Here is a 21876-nt window from a genome sequence, read left to right as displayed (position 1 = left end):
TTTGTCTTGCTTAGATTACATTTTATTGAGTCAGTTTTCGAAAATTTTATTAAAAAATACAGTTTTCTTGTTTATATCAAAGTTTAGTTCACTATTACTTGTACGAATACAGACTACAATCTATCTCTGTGCCAAGTTTTATACGGATTTGACCAGCCTTTTTTGTATATTATTAGTGTTGCCGAACTATCGATAGTTTGACTATCGATAGTTGACCTTGAAAATAAGTCAGAATATCGATAGCACTATCGATAGCGTTAATCATGGAATACTATTGATGAACTGCAATAGTATCGATAAAATCGATAGTATTGATTGCCAATAGTTGCTATACTATCGATACTGTCGATAGTATCGATACTATTGCTACTGAATATTGCAACTACAATCGATACTATCGATAGTACTGATACTATCGATAGTTTTGAGCTATCGATAGTAGTAAATTGTGCAATAGTATTGTTCACGATTTCTTGGTATAATGGGTCAGTCAGTGCCACCGACCCATATTATGACTCAGTTTATCGATAGTATCGACACTATCGATAGTATCGATAGTTCGTTCGATATTGAGCTTCGATAGTATCGACACTATCGATAGTATCGATAGTTCGTTCGATATTGAGCTTCGATAGTATCGATACTATCGATGGTATTGCTATGTGTCGATAGTATTTACGCTTATAGGACTATCGATACTATCGATAGTATCGACACTATCGATAGTATCGATAGTGCTATCGATACTATTGCTTTTCCCCAACTATCGATAGTTAATCGATAGACTATCGATAGTGGACTATCGAGCGGCAACACTATATATTATGTTAAATGATTGAATTTTGAAGACAATTGGTTCACAATTTATTTCATAAAATTCCAAAGATAAGCCATTACCAAATTAACCACTACTTTACGAATAAGATATACGTTAAGAATAAGAAGACAGCTAGTTTATAATTGATTTCATAAAAATCCAAAGAAAATAATAATTTATAAAACTACCCGCACTCACAAAACTTTTTTCTATAGATGTGCCAATACCAAAGTTAAAACTCGGTGCCAACTTAGACGCAGATAATATAATGGAAGGATCTGATGTATACTTGGAGTGTAGTGTGCGAGCAAACCCGCCGCACGATCATGTATATTTCACTTATAATGTAAGTATTTATTTAAGTTATTATTTCTGTACATTGAAAATTGTGATTGTATTAGTTATTACACATTAATTATTCAATATTTTTTACTGTTTGCTTATTATTACGTGCACTTTAATCTTCTGCGCATTATGAAGTGCACTGTAACTGTCTCCGTATATTTACATACGCTGTAACTACGTATTATTACATACACCTTAGCTGTCTGCGTATTATTACGTGTTCTGTAACTGTCTATGGATTATAACGTGGACTGTAATTACGTATTGTTACGTGCACTGTTACTTTTTGCATATTACGTGCACTCTAACTATTTGCACAATATTAAGCACACTGTAACTACAAAAAATTACGTACGCTGAGTATTATTGCTGTAACAGTATACGTATTACGTGCACTGTAACAACGTATTATTACATGCATTGTAACAACGTATTACTAAGTGTTCTATAACTTTAGTATTCCCGCTCAGGGTGTAACAGTAAAGGGTAGCGGGGGTGTATTGTAATCGATAGTTTTACGTGCAGTGTAACTACGTATGATAAGAACGCTGAAACCACGTATTTTTACTATTACTACGTGCGAAAAACCAAGTCTATTATGTGCACTATAACTTAATTATAACTTAAGTATTCCTCGCTCAGGGTGTAACAGTAAAGGGTAGCGGGGGTGTGCTGTAACCGTCTGGGTAGTACGTGCAGTGTAACTACGTATGATTACGTGCGTTGTAACTACGTATTTTTACTTTTATTACGTGCCATGTAATTAAAAATACTGTAATAAAAATAAATAATAATTCCTCGCTCAGGGTGTAACGGTAAAGGGTAGTGGGGGTGTGCTAGTCTCGCGGCAGAGTCTAGTTTTGCAGCGAGTTAGCAGACAACGTGCGGGCGCGTATGTCTGTGTGGCCAGAAATGCGCTGGGCGAAGGGACTAGCGAACCCCTGCATTTGGATGTTAAATGTAAGTTTTACAGATATAATAGTTTAAATTTTCATGAATATTGAAAAAAAAAAATGTTTCAAAATTTCCAAGACACATTAAGGGGAGGCTCCCTAAATTTTATGTGAATTTGCATTAATATTCTGAAACAGGCACACATACAAACAAAATGAAACTTTAGTATATGATTTATTGGTTCTTTTTCTTTCGATGTACAAGATAGTTACGTAATTGTAACATTTTCGCTCGATTCATTTTTTATTCAAAAATTATGCCTTTTTTAACTTTATGTCTAAAACAACTTTATGTCTAAAATAAATAACAGGAAGAAAATAGAGTTTACTATTGAATCACAAGATATTTTTTCTCTAGATCAATTATTACTTAAGTTATAAACGAAATAAGAATTGAGACTTACTTTTCGAACTCGAACGCGATGAAAGATATTACGCACGCGATATTCAACTATATTACGGCTGTGTTAGCGTCTAGTACCGTAACCGGTCTCTCAGTGCCAGAAATTATGTTAGGGAGCCTCGTCTTAATCCATTGACGTACAATAGACAACTAGACTCATAATCACGGTCAAAAATTATGTGAAGCAAAAAAAATATTATTTCTAACAAATACACATTTGTTCGAATTACACATTGACGTTGCTACAATACATAACCAGACTCACAATCACGCTCAAACATTGTCTGAAGCAAAACTCTGCCTAGACTTAATAGGCAGAGTTTATTAATGAAATACTTTGAACATTATTACCACGAAATAAGGTGTTAATTTCAAAATGTTTTAAGATGCTCGTACATTTTAGTAGGCGATGGTGTGTCTATTTGTTCTTATATAAAAAGACAAATATTTTCACAGTTAGTCCAGTATGCTCGCGAAAAGATGGTACTGCTTTACGAGCGGCTCGTGGTGAAACTGTCACTATACAGTGTGATGTGGATGCTAATCCTATGGTAAGTATTATTTTGTATAATTGCCTCGTAATTGGCCTATACGTCTATTACAGACGGTTCATGGTGCTATGCCTGAGCAATGCCATAATTGCCTATAATATTTATATTTGTGTTAAAAAAAATTAAGTGAATTTCCAAAAAAAAATGTTAAGAACATTTTATGTGACTCGCGCATGGTAAATTATCTTCGGAGTAAATAAAATTTGTACAGTTACAATTAATATTATTTTTATGTGTAAAAAAAAATAAAATAACATTTATTTGAATTAAAAACATGGTACACAGAGAACACACAGCAAATAATATGATGATTGTTGTTGAGTTTAAAAAGTTTGAGTAATAATGATAATGTAATCTAATCATAAGTATCTATTTTTTGTTAAAACACTGTATATAGGTACCATAGGTACCTATTGTAGCTGTCAAAATGACGTTTCCCGCATATACACTCATAAATTATATTATAAAATGTTTTCAATGTTATATTAATTTATTATAATTATTACAACACCAAGTTTCTTCATATTACAGCCCAAAGGAACTAGTATCAGTTAAGTTCATATAAAATTAATCTCATAAGTTCTGATATATACTCAATACTGCCAATTTCTCTATAAGTTAGAGGCAAAGTTCAAATTCGTGATCACAAATTAATACGTGTTAAATCGAAGCTTAATGCATTTGGGTCAAATACATATATTGATTTTGTAACGTAGATTTTAATATATTTTATCCTAAAATTCAATGATTTTGTAAAAATTCATAATTCATTACATATATATTATGTGTCAACTGTTTTTCAAAAGTACCTTCAAAATTTAATGCAGTTTTTTGTCGAAACTTGCTTACGTGTTTTTTTTTACGTAATTTATTGTAAGTGTATTGATGAGTGAAGTTTTACGTCTATCCTTTTTGAAAATCTATTGGATTCTCCTTTTTGGAAGAGAATTTAAGAAATAAACCTCGCTTTTTTAACGTGCAAATAATAAATTATTTTTGCCCTTTACGCAACGTTTTTTTCTTTAATTTCTTCATAAATTCCATCTATCAGTACCATGTCTACACCTCTTATACAAAACTACTAAATACAGCTAACGACCGTGTCACATTTCGCGTGCGAATTAAGCGATAAGCGCTTACCCGTCGTAATTCAGCTTGTTCTTTACAGCAGTTAGGTCAAGGTGAATCGTAAACTATTAAAAAACGTGCATTTATTGTATTGTAACTTATATTTAGATTTATTTTCAGGTTAATGTTAGGCTTTAAAAAAGTCTGATGATGCATTTTTTGAAGTGACACTTCTTTAGGCACGTAGAGAGTAAAATTTCATGGCAATACCGTCACGTCATGGAGTAAGGTGACGATTTTGGTATCTTTGAATCTTGCCAAAGAAGTTTCACTTCTGACACGTGTGCTCGGCACACGCGTTTTTTTTTATTGGTCCTGCGATGGAAAGATTGAATTTCTGATTTTTTTTAACGTTTTTGTACAGTACGATTCACGAAAGATGACCACAAATGTACACTTCTGACTTAATACACTCATGACTTAAGACAAAATAATATTTTAATGTTGGTTAAATAATTTGTGTTAAACGCTGGTTATGCAAAAAGTATTTTCTTTATGAGTGTACTTGCGCAGACGGCCGCCATTTGTGGTCATCTTTCGTTAATCGTACTGTACCTTACTATTAAAGTAGTATTGAAGTTTTTTCTGTTATAAAAATAAGAAACTTAGACATTATAATAAAAAACATTTTTGTTCTAGCCTTCATCATTTCGCTGGTGGTTCAACAGTTCTACGTATACGGAACGAGAATTGACAAGTAATAGTGGAAGTAAGTTTTAACCTAATTATTATTATGTTAAACAAATATTTTTTCAGAAACATAAAATAGACCATATTTCATTTCTGCAACTTTCAAAATTCTCTCTTCTAAAAGAAAAATAATTTCACTCTAAAATCTAAAAACATTACTCTCTTTTGAACAGTCGCGTAAAATATAAAGACCTATTCTAGCTCAGCTAAAACCATTAGGTTCAACATTAAAAGGACATCAATCAAAATCCTAGAAATTGTATACGAAAATTGCTAGCCAACAAAAACTAATTTGCTTTTCCAATAGTTCACAATTATAAGAGAATTCTGCGAATTTTTTGGTGAATAAAAATGTCCTTTAACTATAATTATTGAACCAAAGGTATTAGAAGTAGTTTGAAAAACTCATATTATACTAAGATAGGACTTTTTGATAGCGAAATATGTTTTTTTTTGCAAATGTAATAGACGTTTTTATTTCTTCATATTGTGTAAGTTGTATAAATTTAACGTTCATATGAAAAGAGAACATTCTCAAAGTTCGTTTTGGTAAAATGTACCAGGACCAATCCTATTAAAGTGTAACAAAATTCATGAACATAGTATAAAGTATTTGTTAGTAGGTATATATTTCACTACGCCTATTTATTTTATACAAGCAATATTCTACGAACTACTACTACTTTTAACAATTAAAATATATTTTTCTCCTTAGATTCATACCACTACAAAGTGAATACATCATCAGAATACGGCTGGGTACAATGTACCGGTACCAACTCAGTGGGTCGGCAGACTGAGCCCTGTCTGTTCCACATACTGCCCGCCGGTCAGTATTATAGTTAGTTTAGTGTTTAAGTTTAGATTTATCTAGGTACCACTAAAAAGTGAATACATCATCAGAATACGGTTGGGTATTACATTACATCTTAATATATATATAAATCTCGTGTCACAATGTTTGTCCTCAATGGACTCCTAAACCACTTAACCGATTATAATTAAATTCGCACACCATGTGCAGTTCGAGCCAACTTGAGAGATAGGATAGTTTAAACATGAAGGTACCTCGGGCGAAGCCGGGGCGGACCGCTAGTTAATTATAACATTACATTACATTTTATACATTACAATGTTGGTACATTACAATTGAACATTGTACTAACTTAATTGAATGGACTAAGCCCTCCTTTTTCTACGAACTGTATGCAAAGATTTTCTTGACTTTCTGGTAATTTAGTGTTTAACGATAATCCAGATTTTTACGGGATTCATACCACTATGTTTGAGCACGTCAACTTAATACAGTTGGGTATACACCACATTACATTATATGCACTTTAATGTACCGGTACCAGATTGAGTCCTACCTGTAAATAACTTACTTTTACTTGCGGGTGAAACCGCGCGGTACAGATAGTAGTAAATATGATTAGAATATTGAAACAATGTTTTCTTGACTGTTTTTTTTTTCAAATAATTTCTTATATTTTATGTTAACTAGTATGTTATAATTAATTAAATCATTTTATACTTTCTAGGAATTTAGTATTTCAGGTCAGTCTAGATTTTAGAAACGGTTCCGTTGTTAGAATACTAAAGATTGTGTGGATGGAATATTGAGATGATTTTCTCTGTTGGAACGAATAGTTTTTATTTCAATGTTTTATATTTGCATACTAATTGTTTAAATCGGTCTAGATTTTAGTCACCTGCAATTTATAGTTAATAGTTAGGAAATATAGGTTTAAATAGTCTGATTTTTTAAACTTTTTTTTCTGTTTTATCATACCTACATGAAAGCACTATTATTTTAAATTGTCAACAATTATGATTACTTTGAATATTTAACAGTCATCTACAATCTATTTATTACTCTTTATTACTCTGCCACTAATCTTTTAGTAAAGAAACGTTGGTATAAATGAACAATAAACGCGTTTTAAATCAGTTAAAAAGCAACTGTTTTTCGTTCTTATCAAAAGCAAGCTATTCGTTACATTAATGGTCCTTGAAGCGGAGTATTTTAGACCACGATCGATGGATCCATTGAAAAGCGTTAATTTACTTTAAAATAGTTCAATCTTTTTCGTTAAATACACTTTCTTTCAGTTTAAACGTATTTGTTAAACCCGTTTGGTATTTAACTCGGTATATAATAGAAAAAATAAAGTTTGCTTTCCTGTAAGCTGTATTTATCTGTTTAAAAGTTTTTTTCGTAATAGTAAGGGGATTTTTCCTTAGCTTGACACAGAAGTATTTTCACTTTTTCTTGTTCGTTTGACAGTCCACCTGCACATATTGTGCGTATGATACCCAACCGCACCGTCCGCGTCTCTAAAAATTGGTTGTCTGTAAAGTCGGTTTACTGACGATAGTTGAACGTGACAACGTCCGATTGTGCTTCTTTGTCGCTCGTTCCGCGCTCTCGCTTGCACTTCAAGCCTTACATGGAACGCCTCAGAGCGAGGTAACGCCGCATGAGTCATGTTTATCGTGCGTGCAGCCAGCTCTATCGAATTATAAGACGTTGTCACGTCAAAGAAAAAAATAAACAATTTTGACGATTCAAAAGTGCAATATTGAGACGAGAAGCGCTTTACTTGTTAAAATAAGTACATAAATAAAATGGGAGTTTGTTTGAGTTCCAATTTTCCTCCTAGACAGGCCATCTGCGGTCCAGAGCTGTGACATAAGCAACGTGACGCACGATTGCTTCATGGCGTCGTGTACGCCTGGCTATGATGGTGGATTGCCTCAGGAGTTTTTGATGCAGGTGGGTGGTATTATATTTCTATATTATTTATTTATTCTTATTCTACTGGTTATATTTCTATGGTCTTTAAAATATACAGAGTTATGTTATAAAAATGTGTAAATTGTGTTGTGTTTTATTTGTCTATTTTATGTTGTTTTATGTAATCTGTGGTATTAGTCAACAGTGATGAACATTTATGTACTTCTAGGAAAACTCTAGGAAAAATTTCGAAGGGTGTTTATTCGAATAGTTATTGTTTGGATACATTCATAAAAATGTATGTTTTAACGACCAAAATAGCAAATATTTTCATATGAATACGTAATTAAAATTCTAATGAACTATTTATTCAAATAGTAAAATTTTTCTGTAGTATTCGTTTGTTCTAAGAAAAAGTGCTTGCTAACAGTTATTTTAGCAGTTAAAGCTGATTATATTTAAAACAATAAATGAAGTTAAATATGTATAGTGAAAAAAAAAGTCGCAACTTCTTTCTATTTGAAAAATATGGAAAACGAATTCTCTTAATGATCGAAGTTTTTTTAATACCGATAACGTAAACTATGTCAATAGTTATATAACTTGAGCAAAGTATTCTTAAGTGATCTATTGATGTGGTAGGCTTTTGAATTATTTATTAGGGAAGGGCAGAAATGTAGGCTTCTCTATATATTGAGTATAGTGTGGAAATCAGGATTGCTCATGTTTTATTTAGATTGTTACTGTTTTCAAAATCGATGATTTATTGACTGCATTGTTGAATATGTATGAAACACGACACGGGGGTTGAATTATAACTTTATTATTCTAATATTATGAATGCGAAAACCTGGCGTTAAGCTTTCATGGCTAAACCACGGGATTTTGAATGAAATTTGGAATGAAAATAGTTTAAATATTCAAACAGAGGTTCTTCTTTTTTAATAAATTACATACGACCTCTAAATTTTTTCTAATGGTTTTGTCAATGAGGCGTAGTTGGTTTGTTTATAAATACAAAGTATAAATATTCTCTGCTCGATTTCTTGTACTAGCATACATTTGGCATTGTAATATTAATGTATTTTATTAAAGATATAGTAATATTTCATTTTATAGTGTGCATATAATTATGTAATTTACTTCTTAAGGTTGTAGGTTCTAAAATTTATCTCGTTTTTATTCATTAAAATATTAATATTTCCGAAGAACTAGATACCATAAAAATACCAATAAAGTGTAATAAATAAATAAATGCCATTATTTGTCATAATATCTACCTATCTATTATAGTAACATTTTACTTTGTTTCGATTGCCATAAAAAATATTATCTCTAGGTATTCGTGGTGGAAAACGGCGCGTTAATAACAAACAGAACAGGCTTGGCAGCGCAATGGCGAGTGTGTAATGTCTCCGGCGCGGTGTCTGTGCGCGTTTCTGTTTACGCGTTCAACCGGGTTGGGTCTAGCGAACCCCATACGGTTACTGTGGGGTTGTTGGAACATCCGCAACGACATACAGGTTAGTTATTTTTGATAAAAACTTTATAAATCTTCAAAATATTAGGTATGTATGTGTTGGTGCAAATTCTGTGTACGCGTACAACCGGGTTGGGTCTAGCGAACCCCATACGGTTACTGTGGGGTTATTGGAACATCCACAACGACATACAGGTTAGTATTGCTGCAATATATTATGTAAGTAGGGAACTTATATATTTAGGTTTAGGTAAATATATGTGTAATTTATTGTTGCGAATTCTTTGTACGCGTACAAACGCGTACAACGTCAAAAGTCAGGTTGGTTTGGGTATGTATGACTGTATTATTTACGATCTTTTGTATTTTTCTATTGAATTTAAATGTCAAAACATGAAATACACGTGTGATTTAAACGTACTTTCTGTATAAGTATATTCATGTGATGTGGTTTTTTGAAAGAAAATAAAGACATATTTTTGTCAAGGTTCTCTTAAATAAAGGTACCATACAACTAATTACTAAACGTTAATTAAAATTTATAAAAGATAAAGGATATAAAATTAAACATACATATCTACAAAATCTTAATATATATAAATCTCGTGTCACAATGTTTGTCCTCAATGGACTCCTAAACCACTTAACCGATTATAATAAAATTCGCACACCATGTGCAGTTCGATCCAACTTGAGAGATGTATTGTTTAAACATGTAGGTACCACGGGCGAAGCCGGGGCGGACCGCTAGTAATATTATATTTTTTATCCCAGTTTAACACAGCTGAACACAGAGCTGTCGATTATCTGTAAGCTCATAACTGGAGAACGCCTGAACCAATTTCGTTAATTCTTTTTTTAATATTCCTTGAAGTACGAAGATGATATTTATAGATTTAGATTATAAAGAGAAAACACGTGCGAAGCCGCGTGCAGAAAGCTAGTTGTCTATATATTTGTCTATATTAATACAATTAATAATTATGTGAATCAAGTAAATAATTCATACTTAATAAAAGATAAACATGTAGAAAGGATATATACGAATCATGCTGTATTTAATCAGCTTTTATAAATACTACAGGGAATGTTTTTAAAACTAAGTACATATTTGTTGAGCTTCAGATATGGTTTTGTTTCATTTTTATATTATTAATGTTATGTAAAGTAAGATATTAATCAGCTGTATTTTAAAAGAAACTAATACTTTTGTTCATTTTCGAAGAAACTTTCACATATTCGAAACTAAATTTCATAGTTCGATTCGATATTTTCCTACATTTTTAATTACAACAACTGATATACGACTGTTGTTATTAAAGTTTTGTTTTTATTCAATGTAGAAAAAGTATTTATTGTAAAGAAAGATACTTAGGTACGTGTTTTTAGTATAATAGCATTCCGTCCGCGGCTTCGCCCGCGTTTTCAAATAAAAACCCGCATAGTACCCGTGGGGTTTCCGGAATAAAATATATCCTATGTGTTAATCCAAGTTACCCTCTATATGTGTGCTAAATTTCATTCTAATCGGTTCAGTAGTATTTGCGTGAAAGAGTAACAAACATACATCCATCCTCACAAACTTTCGCGTTTATAATATTAGTAGGATATCAAACAAAACAGAAAAGAACATTAGAGTATAATTTCGATAATAACTCTCTTAATTCCAGTAAATGAATGAGGTTTGACCCTAAATATACGCAGTTTTAATTATATTAATTATTTGTAGGGGTCAAAGACACCCTTGTTAATAGAATAATCGTCTAGACTGTATTTATGACGATCTTTTATTGCAGTTGATGTTTCAATTTATAAAGGATATTTCTAAATAAAATTAGGTAAAATGTTACGAAATTTCTTATTTATAAACCAACTAAATACTAAGCAAAAATGGCCATTCATATCTCAATGAAATTAAACGCAATAATAATATTTTTATCAACACTGAGAAGTTTCATAGCTATGCTAATCTGGTAACCACACGATCAAAGCCACGTGCACAACTAGTTTTGAATAAATACGTATATATTAGATAGGGACAAAAGAAAGACTCATATTTTCACTATTAATTAAGATTAAAAGATACCCATTTAATAGCTAGGGGTCGAATGCACCCCTGAGCCTCCCGCAGCGGCATACGGGTTGGAATAATTGACGCTAATAATTTAATTTATGTGTTATGAAAAGATGCTAATAATTTATGTATTATGACCTCTGATTTATTTCCTATTGTCGTTTTTATTGTATTGTGTAGTAATTTCGCTTTGAAGTTTTAACAAGCTTTAATTCGCGGTGTCGCTCGAGCCTTTATATAGGTCAAAAAAAACATACCGGCCGAATTGATAACCTCCTTCTTTTTTTTGAAGTCGGTTAAAAATTATCATATTTGACTAAGTTGGTTTTACGTTTTTGCGAAAGAGAGAAAATGAAAACATCCGTACAAAATGTTTAGTTATATTATTGCTCTGTTAGCATTTAATAATCAAAATAAACAAAAAGCTCGACAAAAAAAGATATTTTAATTGCTTGGTACATAAATAAAATGATTTATTAACTTATTAAAACTTGATCCACTGTATATGAATATGCAATAAGATGCAAATAATCTACTTCTATATTTAAAACTAGTAATGGATAAAAACGGAAATAAAACCGGTCAAAATATATTCCACACTAATCAGAATTGTTTTTGTAGTCACAGTAGGGTTCCTAGAACACCTACGAGGTACATTATTTAATTAACTAGGTACAATATTAGGTTTTTATACTGTCAGATACATTCCATACAGGATCTGTGGAAAAAATATCTATCACATAAGGATGTGAACATACGAAAAATAATTATTTTTAACAAAATATAAACCGCTTTAAAATTCTCAGAACTTATTTAAATGAAACATGAGGTTCAGCTTGCAAATAAAATCATCAAAATCGGTACACCCAGTCGAAAGTTTTGCGGCAACAAACAAAAAAAATACATTTTTATGAAGACGGTTAAAACAAAGCGAAACCTACAAAACCATCAGGTTTGTAAATGTAGCGGAGTTCTCACTAGCGGAAATTTCCAAACGGTTTCCGCAGTAATAATTCCGCCATAAATCAAAGGGGACGCGGAATTTCGGTGTATGTAAGCGTTGTAAATTGTAATGTAGCGTGGAATTCACATCAATATCTTGAGCATGGAAATGGGAAATCCCAAAGGTTAAATGCATTTCACACTTTATTTTTCTGTTTAATTTTCTTTAGTGGCAAGTATGAACCTTTTGTGTTCTGGTAACTTTAAAAGCAACTGTTAAGAGCGTTAAGGGTCTTATAGATGGCAATTTTTGTTAGTAATACAATTTAGTTATCTCGAATGTATATATTCGGCTTAACCTAAGTTACGTGATTAAGTTTGTAATATTGATCTAATTTTATTTATAGGCCTTATAAAAACACCACATTCAAACTCATTTTAAAGTGAAACTTTTATTACATCGTCTCAAACTTTTTGGTCTGTGTAGCGCATGTCGCGTGTATCGCGGCTGCCGAGTAGGTATACCTACTCGGCAGCCGACCGTCACGCGACATGCGCTACACAAAGCAGTGTTCGGAACCGTTCGAACAGTTTCACTTTTACCGTGGTTTCATAAAACCACACAACATTTTTTATTTCTTTTGCTACAAATATTGGCCTTAAATAATACTTTATATTAATCCAACATTTGCCCTAAAAGCTGGATCCTTTGCACTAATTTCACCTAAAATCCAATAGATAGTTCCATAACTCAAGATTAAATCCGTTTCCATTATAGTCAAGTAGTCGTTTGCGGGAATGTTCAAATTAAGTTGAAGCTGGTTCAGTGAAGCATGCTCATTAGTGCAGTAAGGTTATCGATTTTGTCTTAGAAATATGCTTGGTTTGGTACCGAAATGGTATATAGGATGCCAATTGGAATAAATACAGTTTATTTGGATGTTTCGTGAAGGAATATTTTGATAGAACAGTAAAATATTGAATAGGGGAAAAGGTTATAGATAAAACTTTTCTTCTAGATAAGACACCAACGTGCTTGGTTAACATGGACCAACTGGCAATAATTTCCAAAAAAATCACGCCAAGCACATGAAAATCTATTTAATATAGTCAAATTGAGAACCTTATTCCTTCGTTAAATTAAAAATATTGTAAAGTATTTAATAGTAACAAGAATAATTTAAAAGTGTTCAAATATCTTATTTTATTTATCTTAAAGATAGAAATTGTAATTTAAAATTGAAGAATGAAACCTAATATCTTTAAAGACGACTTCGAAATGTGATCACTACAGTTAATTATCACATAGCAAACGTGCAATGTTCTAACAGTAGACAGTCTAGCAAACGCGTTGAAAATCAATTGAGCCAACGTTTTCATCCACAAGACAATGTCTTAAAGGATTTAGCTTTCATGTGTGTTTCTTATCTCTTCAAGACATCACTTTGAAGTTAAATCCCTTGCATAAAATATACGTAACATAATATATTATAGTAACTACACACTTAATAAAATATTATGAAATAAACGGGTAGTATTCCAGGGAAGGTAGGGCAAACATATAGAACGCCCACATCTCGTTTTTTATATTTATTCGTATGTATTGTAAAGTGAGAAGTATTACTGAGAAATCCCTCATTCTAGAAAGTCCTTATAGCAATGTCCGAACAATGTTTGAAGCAGCAGTTTTGATCGCCGAACAATAAAATGCCGAATTCCCAAAAATCGTATTTCTTTTCCAACTCGAAAATCCCAAATACATTGGCGCAATACGAACAGAGACATAAAACGCTGAAAATAAATACGATGAAACAATTATTAATCGGGAAATGTCTTTTATCTTCCCCGAGAGAAGCGATTCTAACCCTCGCTATATTTTTTATGACGTTAAATATGTGCTAAAATCAATCAGGATTGGCGCCGTACCGTCTGCTTGCAAAACATCGATTGGAAGTGATTGAAACTGTTATCTTTGTTTTGTTGTAGAATTTCATTTGGCTGTTCCCCGTTTTTATGGGTTAGCAACAAATATTGCTTGTACTGGCAAAATATTTACGATATTATACTCGTGTGCTATATGCCTTACAACTGTTTTCAATCTAGCTTTTATATTAATTTGCTAAATGCTATCTAATAATTTAGATCTACAAAGTCACATATTTTCCTTCTCAAAACCACATAAAATTCTTACCATTTTAGTATTTAATGTTTGAAAACTACAACCAATACATTTTATAAAAGGATCTCCTTTAAATAAGAAAAGTTTTCAGGTATATCGTCAGTAAGCTTGCAACTATCTACAGTATAACTGTCTATTTTGCGTACTCTCCCTGTTATTTCTTCCAATTTTAGAACTAAAAAGAAAATATATCCCTTATTAACTTATGATTTGTATGTACAAGTGTATCGTCAACAAGCTTCTGCAGTAAATTAGTATCCATTTTGTGTACTTTTTCTCTAAGTAACAATTGTAGAACTAGCAAGAGAATATTAAGTTAAGGGGTTGAGATAAATGATTCAGAAATTGAAGACTTTAACGGATTTTAAACGCGATTTATTCTGTATATTATTAACCCGACATATGCACAATTTATAGCAAGACACGGGGAGACTAAGTGATTTAACTAATTATTTATTTGCAGGTGTATCGTCAGTAAGTGTACAGCTATCTGCTGTATTAGTATCTGTTCTGTGTGCAGTCAGCGTGCTTGTGTGTGTGGGGACATTAGCCACATTCGTACTATGCTATCGACATTGTCAGCCAAGACGAGGTATGTATTTATTACCTTAAGTTCCTAAAATGAAGAGTTAGGAGTTCTCAATTTGTAGCAGATATTTTTTGAGGGTTTAAAATTACTGTCTTTGTGTTTTTAAATACAAAGAATCTACTTAGTGTTAAAACGAGATATGAATGTAGAAAGAATATTGTTACGAAAAGGGAAAATTTTCTTGTCGATTTAAAATACGAGGTTTAAATCCAAGGCACTTTTTTGTACCTTGTCTTATTTTTTATGTATTCACGGAAGAATTAAACCCAATCATTTCAATAGTATAACGTTCACAACTGATTTACCAAGACGATATTTCATATTACTTAATTCTAATACCCAAACTTAACCCAAAACAATTTTAGGTGAAAAAACTGAAAAAACCAAAAGCCGCGACGAATCCACGAAAGACCTTCTCGAAGACAAAAGTGACACAAAAGAGGAGAAACATTCAGAAACGAATCCCGATATTATACCAGTAGAAACCAAAATGAACGCCAGTATTTCTGGCAGTGTGACCGAACAAATGACAACACAGCCATTACTAACGCATTGCTGTGAAAGAAATCAATTCTGCGATCAGTATTTAGTTCGTCCGATGCAATACCACGTACATCCGTATATGGAAAACAAGCAGAGTGTCAGTTTGGAACCTTTGGACTTGAATTATCTGCCGACTGAGTATAGACTGCCTCACGATAAGGTATATGAAGATTGGCTGAGGTATAAGAACGCTTTGCCCATGGATACTAGTAATTTGGTAAGTTTTTACATTATCAGTATAATATTTAACACCATCATCGTCATGAAAGCAGCCATCATCGAACCCAAAATCATCACTATCATTATTTTCACCAACATAACCATCATCATCACTACCACTACCAATATAATCATCATCGTTTTCATCATCATCACCATCAACTTTTTTTCAGTAATTAAGAATAATTTTGTGTCGTGCTCAGAACGTATCACTACATAGTATAAAACAAAGTCGCTTTTTCTGTCCCTATGTATGCTTATAAATCTTTAAAACTACGCAACTTTAAACAACTTTTTGTTATAGATAGAGTGATTCAAGAGGGAGGTTTTAGTATATAATTTATTAGGTTTTAGACAAAGCGGGCGAAGCCGCGGGCGGAAAGCTAGTAGAGTTATAAAGAAGGCATTTCTTAAAATAATTACGAAGTTCATTGTCATTTCGATGAAGAGATAGATTGATTATTATTTCAGTACAACCCCTATTAAACGCAATCATGTATTGTCTACTGGAATATTTTTGTATAGGATTTAGATCTTTTCATATTTTTAATTAGGCTTAATTTTAATAAAATTTACATAAATATTTCTCAACAGTAAAAAATATTTTTACCTCCTAATTAACTTCAACTTCAATCGATCATTTGAATTTGATATCCCATACAATATATGAATAATATAGTGTTGGTGTTTTTTATAATGAGCCAATTATAATGACAAATTATGTTTATACATAGTTCTATTGAATATAGTTTAGGTGTATCATTTGTATAATTATTACGTCCATCATGTTATAACCGACTTCCAAAAAGGAGGATATATTTAGTTCCATTGTATTTAGAAATTATTTTTATCAGGTTTGGAGTTATCTACGAATGAAGAATGTTACTAGGTATGCCAAATCCCTTGAAATTGTGTCTCAGTAAAGCCTGTATGTATACAAATACACTAGTTTTTGTCGTAGTCAAAAATACCAAGTAGTTTTGATTTTATACGCATTCAAAGTTTCGAAAAATATCGAGTCCCGCTAACAGTCACGTGACCGCTTGTGACGTCACGTCACAACGCACCGCGCGGCCGCGTCCCCGCGCGGTGTGTATAAAGCAAAATTACCAATCTTCTATTGGATGATACGTGTAATATTCAAGACCAAATCTAAAAAATAAAATATATATCAAACTAGATGATATGTTCAACGTTTCTGTTTAATCAAAAACATAAAATATTAGAATTGACTCGATAAAAAAAAATCACCAAGTTAGCTCTAATTTTCACACTTTTACGTTTTCTACTTGACATGGTAATACTTATTATGATTTTTTTTTCATAAACAATTATATTAAAACATTTGCAAGATATTTGTCAGATCATTTTGTGTAATTACTTTTAGTTTTGGTTTTATTTTTGGCGCTCTTTTTTTCTCGAGATAAACGTTTGGTTTTGTCACGATAAAAGTGGTTTATCGCAGATAAATTAATAATATGATAAATGAATAATTGAACATATCATCTAGTTTGATATATATTTTATTTTTTAGATTTGGTCTTGAATATTACACGTATCATCTAATTGATGATTGGTAATTTTGCTTTATACGCACCCTAGTATCAAGTCGGCAGCGCTGTAGTAGGTGTTATAGCTTGCGCAGTATTTTGATGGGTTTTCGTCCGCGAATTTCGTTAATAGTCCAATAATAGTAATTATTATTCGTTTAATAAAATAACAGTCATGCCAAAGTTTCATCTTTATTTAATAGTTTCTCAAAATATTCTATACGATTGCGTTTTTGCACTGCTGATCTCTGAGGTTTATCTTCATTTTCCTGTTGACATTTGAATTTGTGTGGAACTATACCCTGTTTTTGTTTAATTCTTCCCCCGACCAACTTATATTTTAGTATAGTTCTCCATATCATTCTCAACTTAAAACAAGAAAAAATCTTACTAGCCATCTACCTATACTTAGCCCATACGAGCAGAGCAGAAGCACAGTCTAGTATAGATTAAAACTTGTATAGAAAACAAAGGATAACGCAAAACAGCTGCAATGTTCTCAAAATATTATAATATGTAGCTTACGTCCTTTGCAACTATAAAAAACAACTTATCCGGCGAATTGGTATTGGTAGTTGTATTTTTACATTTAGGAACAACACATGATTTTCTGGTATTTGGATTGGACATTTTTAAAAGTATTTAATTACAATTTCGACGGCGCGGGCGCGCGATCGCTAGCGGACTGAGTGAGCCAGATTGAGCGTGTTGTGGTGTGACGTCACACCATCACCGGGCGTTTACAACTTGTTTTACTTCTAAATCGGAAAATAATTGACGTATCGAAGTAATTTTTTCACTAGTATTATTTATTTTTGACAGAGAATATGGAGTGCTAATAATCAAAATTAGTGAACATTCTCCATTGCTTCAAATAAAACTATTAAAAGATATAAGTAATATTTATCATTATTAAATTAATTAGCAAAATGCATTTTTAATATCACCCATCTACTTCTGCCAATTTAAAGGCGGTTTAGTTTTGTTAAAAAACATACAATAGAACATTTTATAATTAACTAGCTTACCGCCCGCGGCTTCGCCCGCTTTGTCTAAAACCCAATAAATTGTATACTAAAACCTTCCTCTCGAATCACTGTCTATTAAAAAAACCGCATCCAAATCCGTTGCGTAGTTTTAAAGATTTAAGCATACAAAGGGACATAGGGACAGAGAAAGCGACTTTGTTTTATACTATGTAGTGATTAATTCCTTCAATTAGTAACCACTTAATTTAAAACTTAACAATTCTATGAAACGTAATAAGTGATATAAATTATTTACAAAGTTCATAGATTAAGTGTTTCCGTAGTTAGCAACAATTCTAAAGTTCCGGAATGAATACGTAATTGTACTGCAAGTTTCACAATATGCATAGTTTATTCGAATTAGGGATCTAAAAATTTATATCTGCTTTGATTAAAATAGTTTTTGTATATTTACCAACTTGTTTTTCAGATTCTGGAAGAAAAACTTAGTTTTTATCAATAAAGTTTTAATTAACGGAAATTTCTGATAAAAAATACTAATTTATTTTTCTGTTTACAATATTCTAAAGGAAACACTAGAAGGTTTCTATCGTTCGAGTATAAAAAACTATTTTAATCAAAAAATATTCTAATATAAAGTATTTGTTTAGTATAAACTAGTTTGCTACTATATTTGTATAGATTAGGGTCAGATTACAGAGAAAACATGTTGACATGTGATAGTTGTAGTTAATCGAAGTGATTATAAGATATTAATAACGGCGTCTAAGAAAATTACGAATAAATTAACCTTCAGTTCCGTATTCTGGAATATTTGATTTGTAATTTTGTCATACATTCTCAATTTTGTCTCACGAAAATTAGTTTCTATGTCAATTTCATAAAGTATTGTAACATACTTCTGTATTTTTGACAATTACTGAATAGTATGAACACTTATTCTTTGAAATTTTCGGAGTTTTGGGTCAAGCTAGTTACATAAATTGCTAGTTTAAATTAATTAAGTAATTCTGAACTTTTGAATTATTACAAAACTACACAAGTCAAGATCGAGAAGGTTACATAGGCATTCTTGCTATGCAGTTCAATGTATTGAAATTTTTTCACATCTCTAACGATAAATATTATTCCCTAGCTCCCACCCCAACAACTGGCACAACCGAACACAATATACAGCAGCATCAAACGGAATCCTCTCAAACTGGTCAAAATGCCAGAACTGGACTGTCATGTGCCATACCCGAGGAACTATTCGCCGTCGTTACATCTCAACCCGGACAACAATACCGCCCGGTTCACACAGGGTATGGATGTGGGGAGTATGACAGAAGGTGGGTTTGACCATTTTTGGCACATTTAAAGTCCTACAGATTATGGTAGAAGGTGGGTTTGACCATTTTTGCCACATACAGATATTTATTAAGCAGTTTGGACCGGAACATTCTAGCAAGATTTGGGACACTTTTAGCAAGGTTTTCTTGTAGAAGATTCTGTTAAATTTTTCATACCAAAATTTGCTTGCTTTGAAGTTTGAACTGAATAATTAGAACATCTTTCTCCATAATATAATATTTGAATTTTTAATGCTTTTTTAAATACACATTATCACGACTACCTTCACATTTTGCCAGTTTATTACGTCCAAAGCTCAACTCGCAGCTAAAAAACTTGGCATACTAGCTAAGGTGCGGCAGTATTTCACATCTGAACAGCTTCTAACTCTTTATCAAGCTCAAGTTCGATCTTGTGTGGAATACTGCTGCCACCTCTGGGCAGGCACCGCCAAATGTCACCTCGAAGTTCTTGATGCTATGGAACGTCGCGCCAAGCGAATTATAGGAAACGACCAGCTTTTCGAAAACCGGCTTCAGAGCCTTGGTCATCGCCGCAAAATCGCCAGTCTCTCAGTTTTCTATCGACTCCATTTCGGGGAATGTGCAACTGAATTGCATGGCCTTATCCCAGCTTCCCCTTTTTTCCTAAGGACGTCCAGGCGTACGGCGGGATACCACCCTTATCTGGTAGAAATGCCGACTGCACGCACAGCACGCTTTGCGTCTTCCTTCTTAATGCGAGCTGCCAAAGAGTGGAATTCTCTGCCGGCGTCCATCTTTCCAGAGAAGTATAACATGGGAATTTTCAAGAGACGAATTAACAGGCACTTTCTAGGCGGGCGTGACTTACCACCTTAGATCTCGTCACCACTTTCCATCAGGTGGGACTGGGGTCAAACGTCCACCTATCTAAGTATAAAAAAAAAAAAAAACATGATAGTGTATTTGGATTCAAAAATTTGCTAAATTTACTTACGGCACAGAAAATCGATATATCATTTTTTTAAATAATTTCAATGAAGATACTCAGTAGCTTATATTCTTAAAATATCTCCATACAGAATATATCATATAACATAGATTTCCTTTGAAAACCTACCTAACTTATTAACAAAATAATGTTATACATAATTTTAAAATGTTTTTTTCTTCCACAGATCCAAACAAAACCGAAGCTCCATCCAACACTCCCACACAACGATGAAACGTGTGTACTTATGTGCGTGTGCGTGTGTGTGTATAAACACTAATGTGTGATTCGTGTTACCCAGAGTTTATGATTATCACTACACCGTGCTAGGACCGGACCGTACCAGGACCGGACCGTGCCGGGACCGGACCGTACCAGGACCGGACCGTGTCCGGACCGTGCCAGGACCGGACCGTGCCAGGACCGGGCCGTGCCGGGAAACAAATTAAACAATATCCATGTCGCCTTCAATTATTTGAATCTGCAATTTGATTGAATGTCTAGCGCGTTCATTCAATGGCAGATTTTTTCCAAACGTCTACAAGAAGTCTGTTGGGAGCCGACTATTTCTGTGTAGTAAAAAAAAATACAACGTACCTAACCTAATCCACCCCCTTATCCAATCGATTAACGTTACATTAAACAACTTGACGAGTTGTCTTTCAATTAAATGTCGTCATTCAATGAATGCGCTAGTCATTCAATCAAATACCAGATTCAACCAGAAGCGACATCCATGCAAGTCGAGCCACGGTTGGAAAAACTATACATTAATTGTTTGATCGATCCCCGACCGGGCACGAACAGGGCACGGTCCGGTCACGGCACGGTGTAGCGTAATCTATTAATTGTAAATATTATCGTTAATTGCATTTAAGTCATTGCAGATTGAATTGAATTATTTATTGTAAAATATTAATTATTAATTTGATTAATAACAAAGACTGTAATATTGTTATTTTAAATAAATTGTTTATAGGTTAAGTAATTTTTAATTAATAAATATGGTACTGAAGTTTGAGGTTTTATTTTATATCCTTACCTTCTAATATTAGCATACCTATATAGATATTCTAATATGAATAAAAATCTATTATGACAACAAAATATCATGTTATGCAAAATAGTCCACAGGAAAACAATTCTAGTTTTCAAAAGTTCATTATTTATATTATACTAGCTTACCGCCCGCGGCTTCGCCCGCTTTGTCTAAAACCTAATAAATTATATACTAAAACCTTCCTCTTTAATCACTTTATCTATTAAAAACAACCGCATCAAAATCCTTTGCGTAGATTTAAGCATACAGAGAAAGCGACTTTGTTTTATACTATGTAGTGATTTATTTAATATTATATTTACCAGTCCTTTTTACCTTTGTTA

At 32.5% G+C, this 21876-nt stretch overlaps 1 protein-coding gene across 1 annotated transcript in view; it reads left to right on the top strand.

The window, feature by feature from the left end:
- The window catches only part of LOC149896803 (protein turtle homolog B-like), a 72153-nt gene extending 51296 nt beyond the window's left edge, over positions 1–20857 (top strand). Inside the window, exons 11-21 of the mRNA XM_090117150.1 lie at positions 1033–1163; positions 1969–2122; positions 2975–3069; positions 4837–4906; positions 5603–5716; positions 7551–7663; positions 8964–9147; positions 14763–14891; positions 15254–15648; positions 19325–19520; positions 20681–20857. Coding sequence (XP_089973276.1) covers positions 1033–1163; positions 1969–2122; positions 2975–3069; positions 4837–4906; positions 5603–5716; positions 7551–7663; positions 8964–9147; positions 14763–14891; positions 15254–15648; positions 19325–19520; positions 20681–20727 — 1628 coding nt within the window. The 3' untranslated portion in view covers positions 20728–20857. The remainder of the gene's footprint in view (positions 1–1032; positions 1164–1968; positions 2123–2974; positions 3070–4836; positions 4907–5602; positions 5717–7550; positions 7664–8963; positions 9148–14762; positions 14892–15253; positions 15649–19324; positions 19521–20680) is intronic.
- Positions 20858–21876: the final 1019 nt, after the last annotated feature.

This window comes from Colias eurytheme, chromosome 27 (assembly GCF_061535395.1).
Source record: "Colias eurytheme isolate Ceu_HAF_F1 chromosome 27, ilColEury1 Martin Lab GWU primary, whole genome shotgun sequence".
In the NCBI taxonomy this organism is placed as follows: Eukaryota; Metazoa; Arthropoda; class Insecta; order Lepidoptera; family Pieridae; genus Colias; species Colias eurytheme.
The sequence above is the reverse complement of the archived record's forward strand: the minus strand, read 5'-3'. Positions and strand labels throughout refer to the sequence as shown.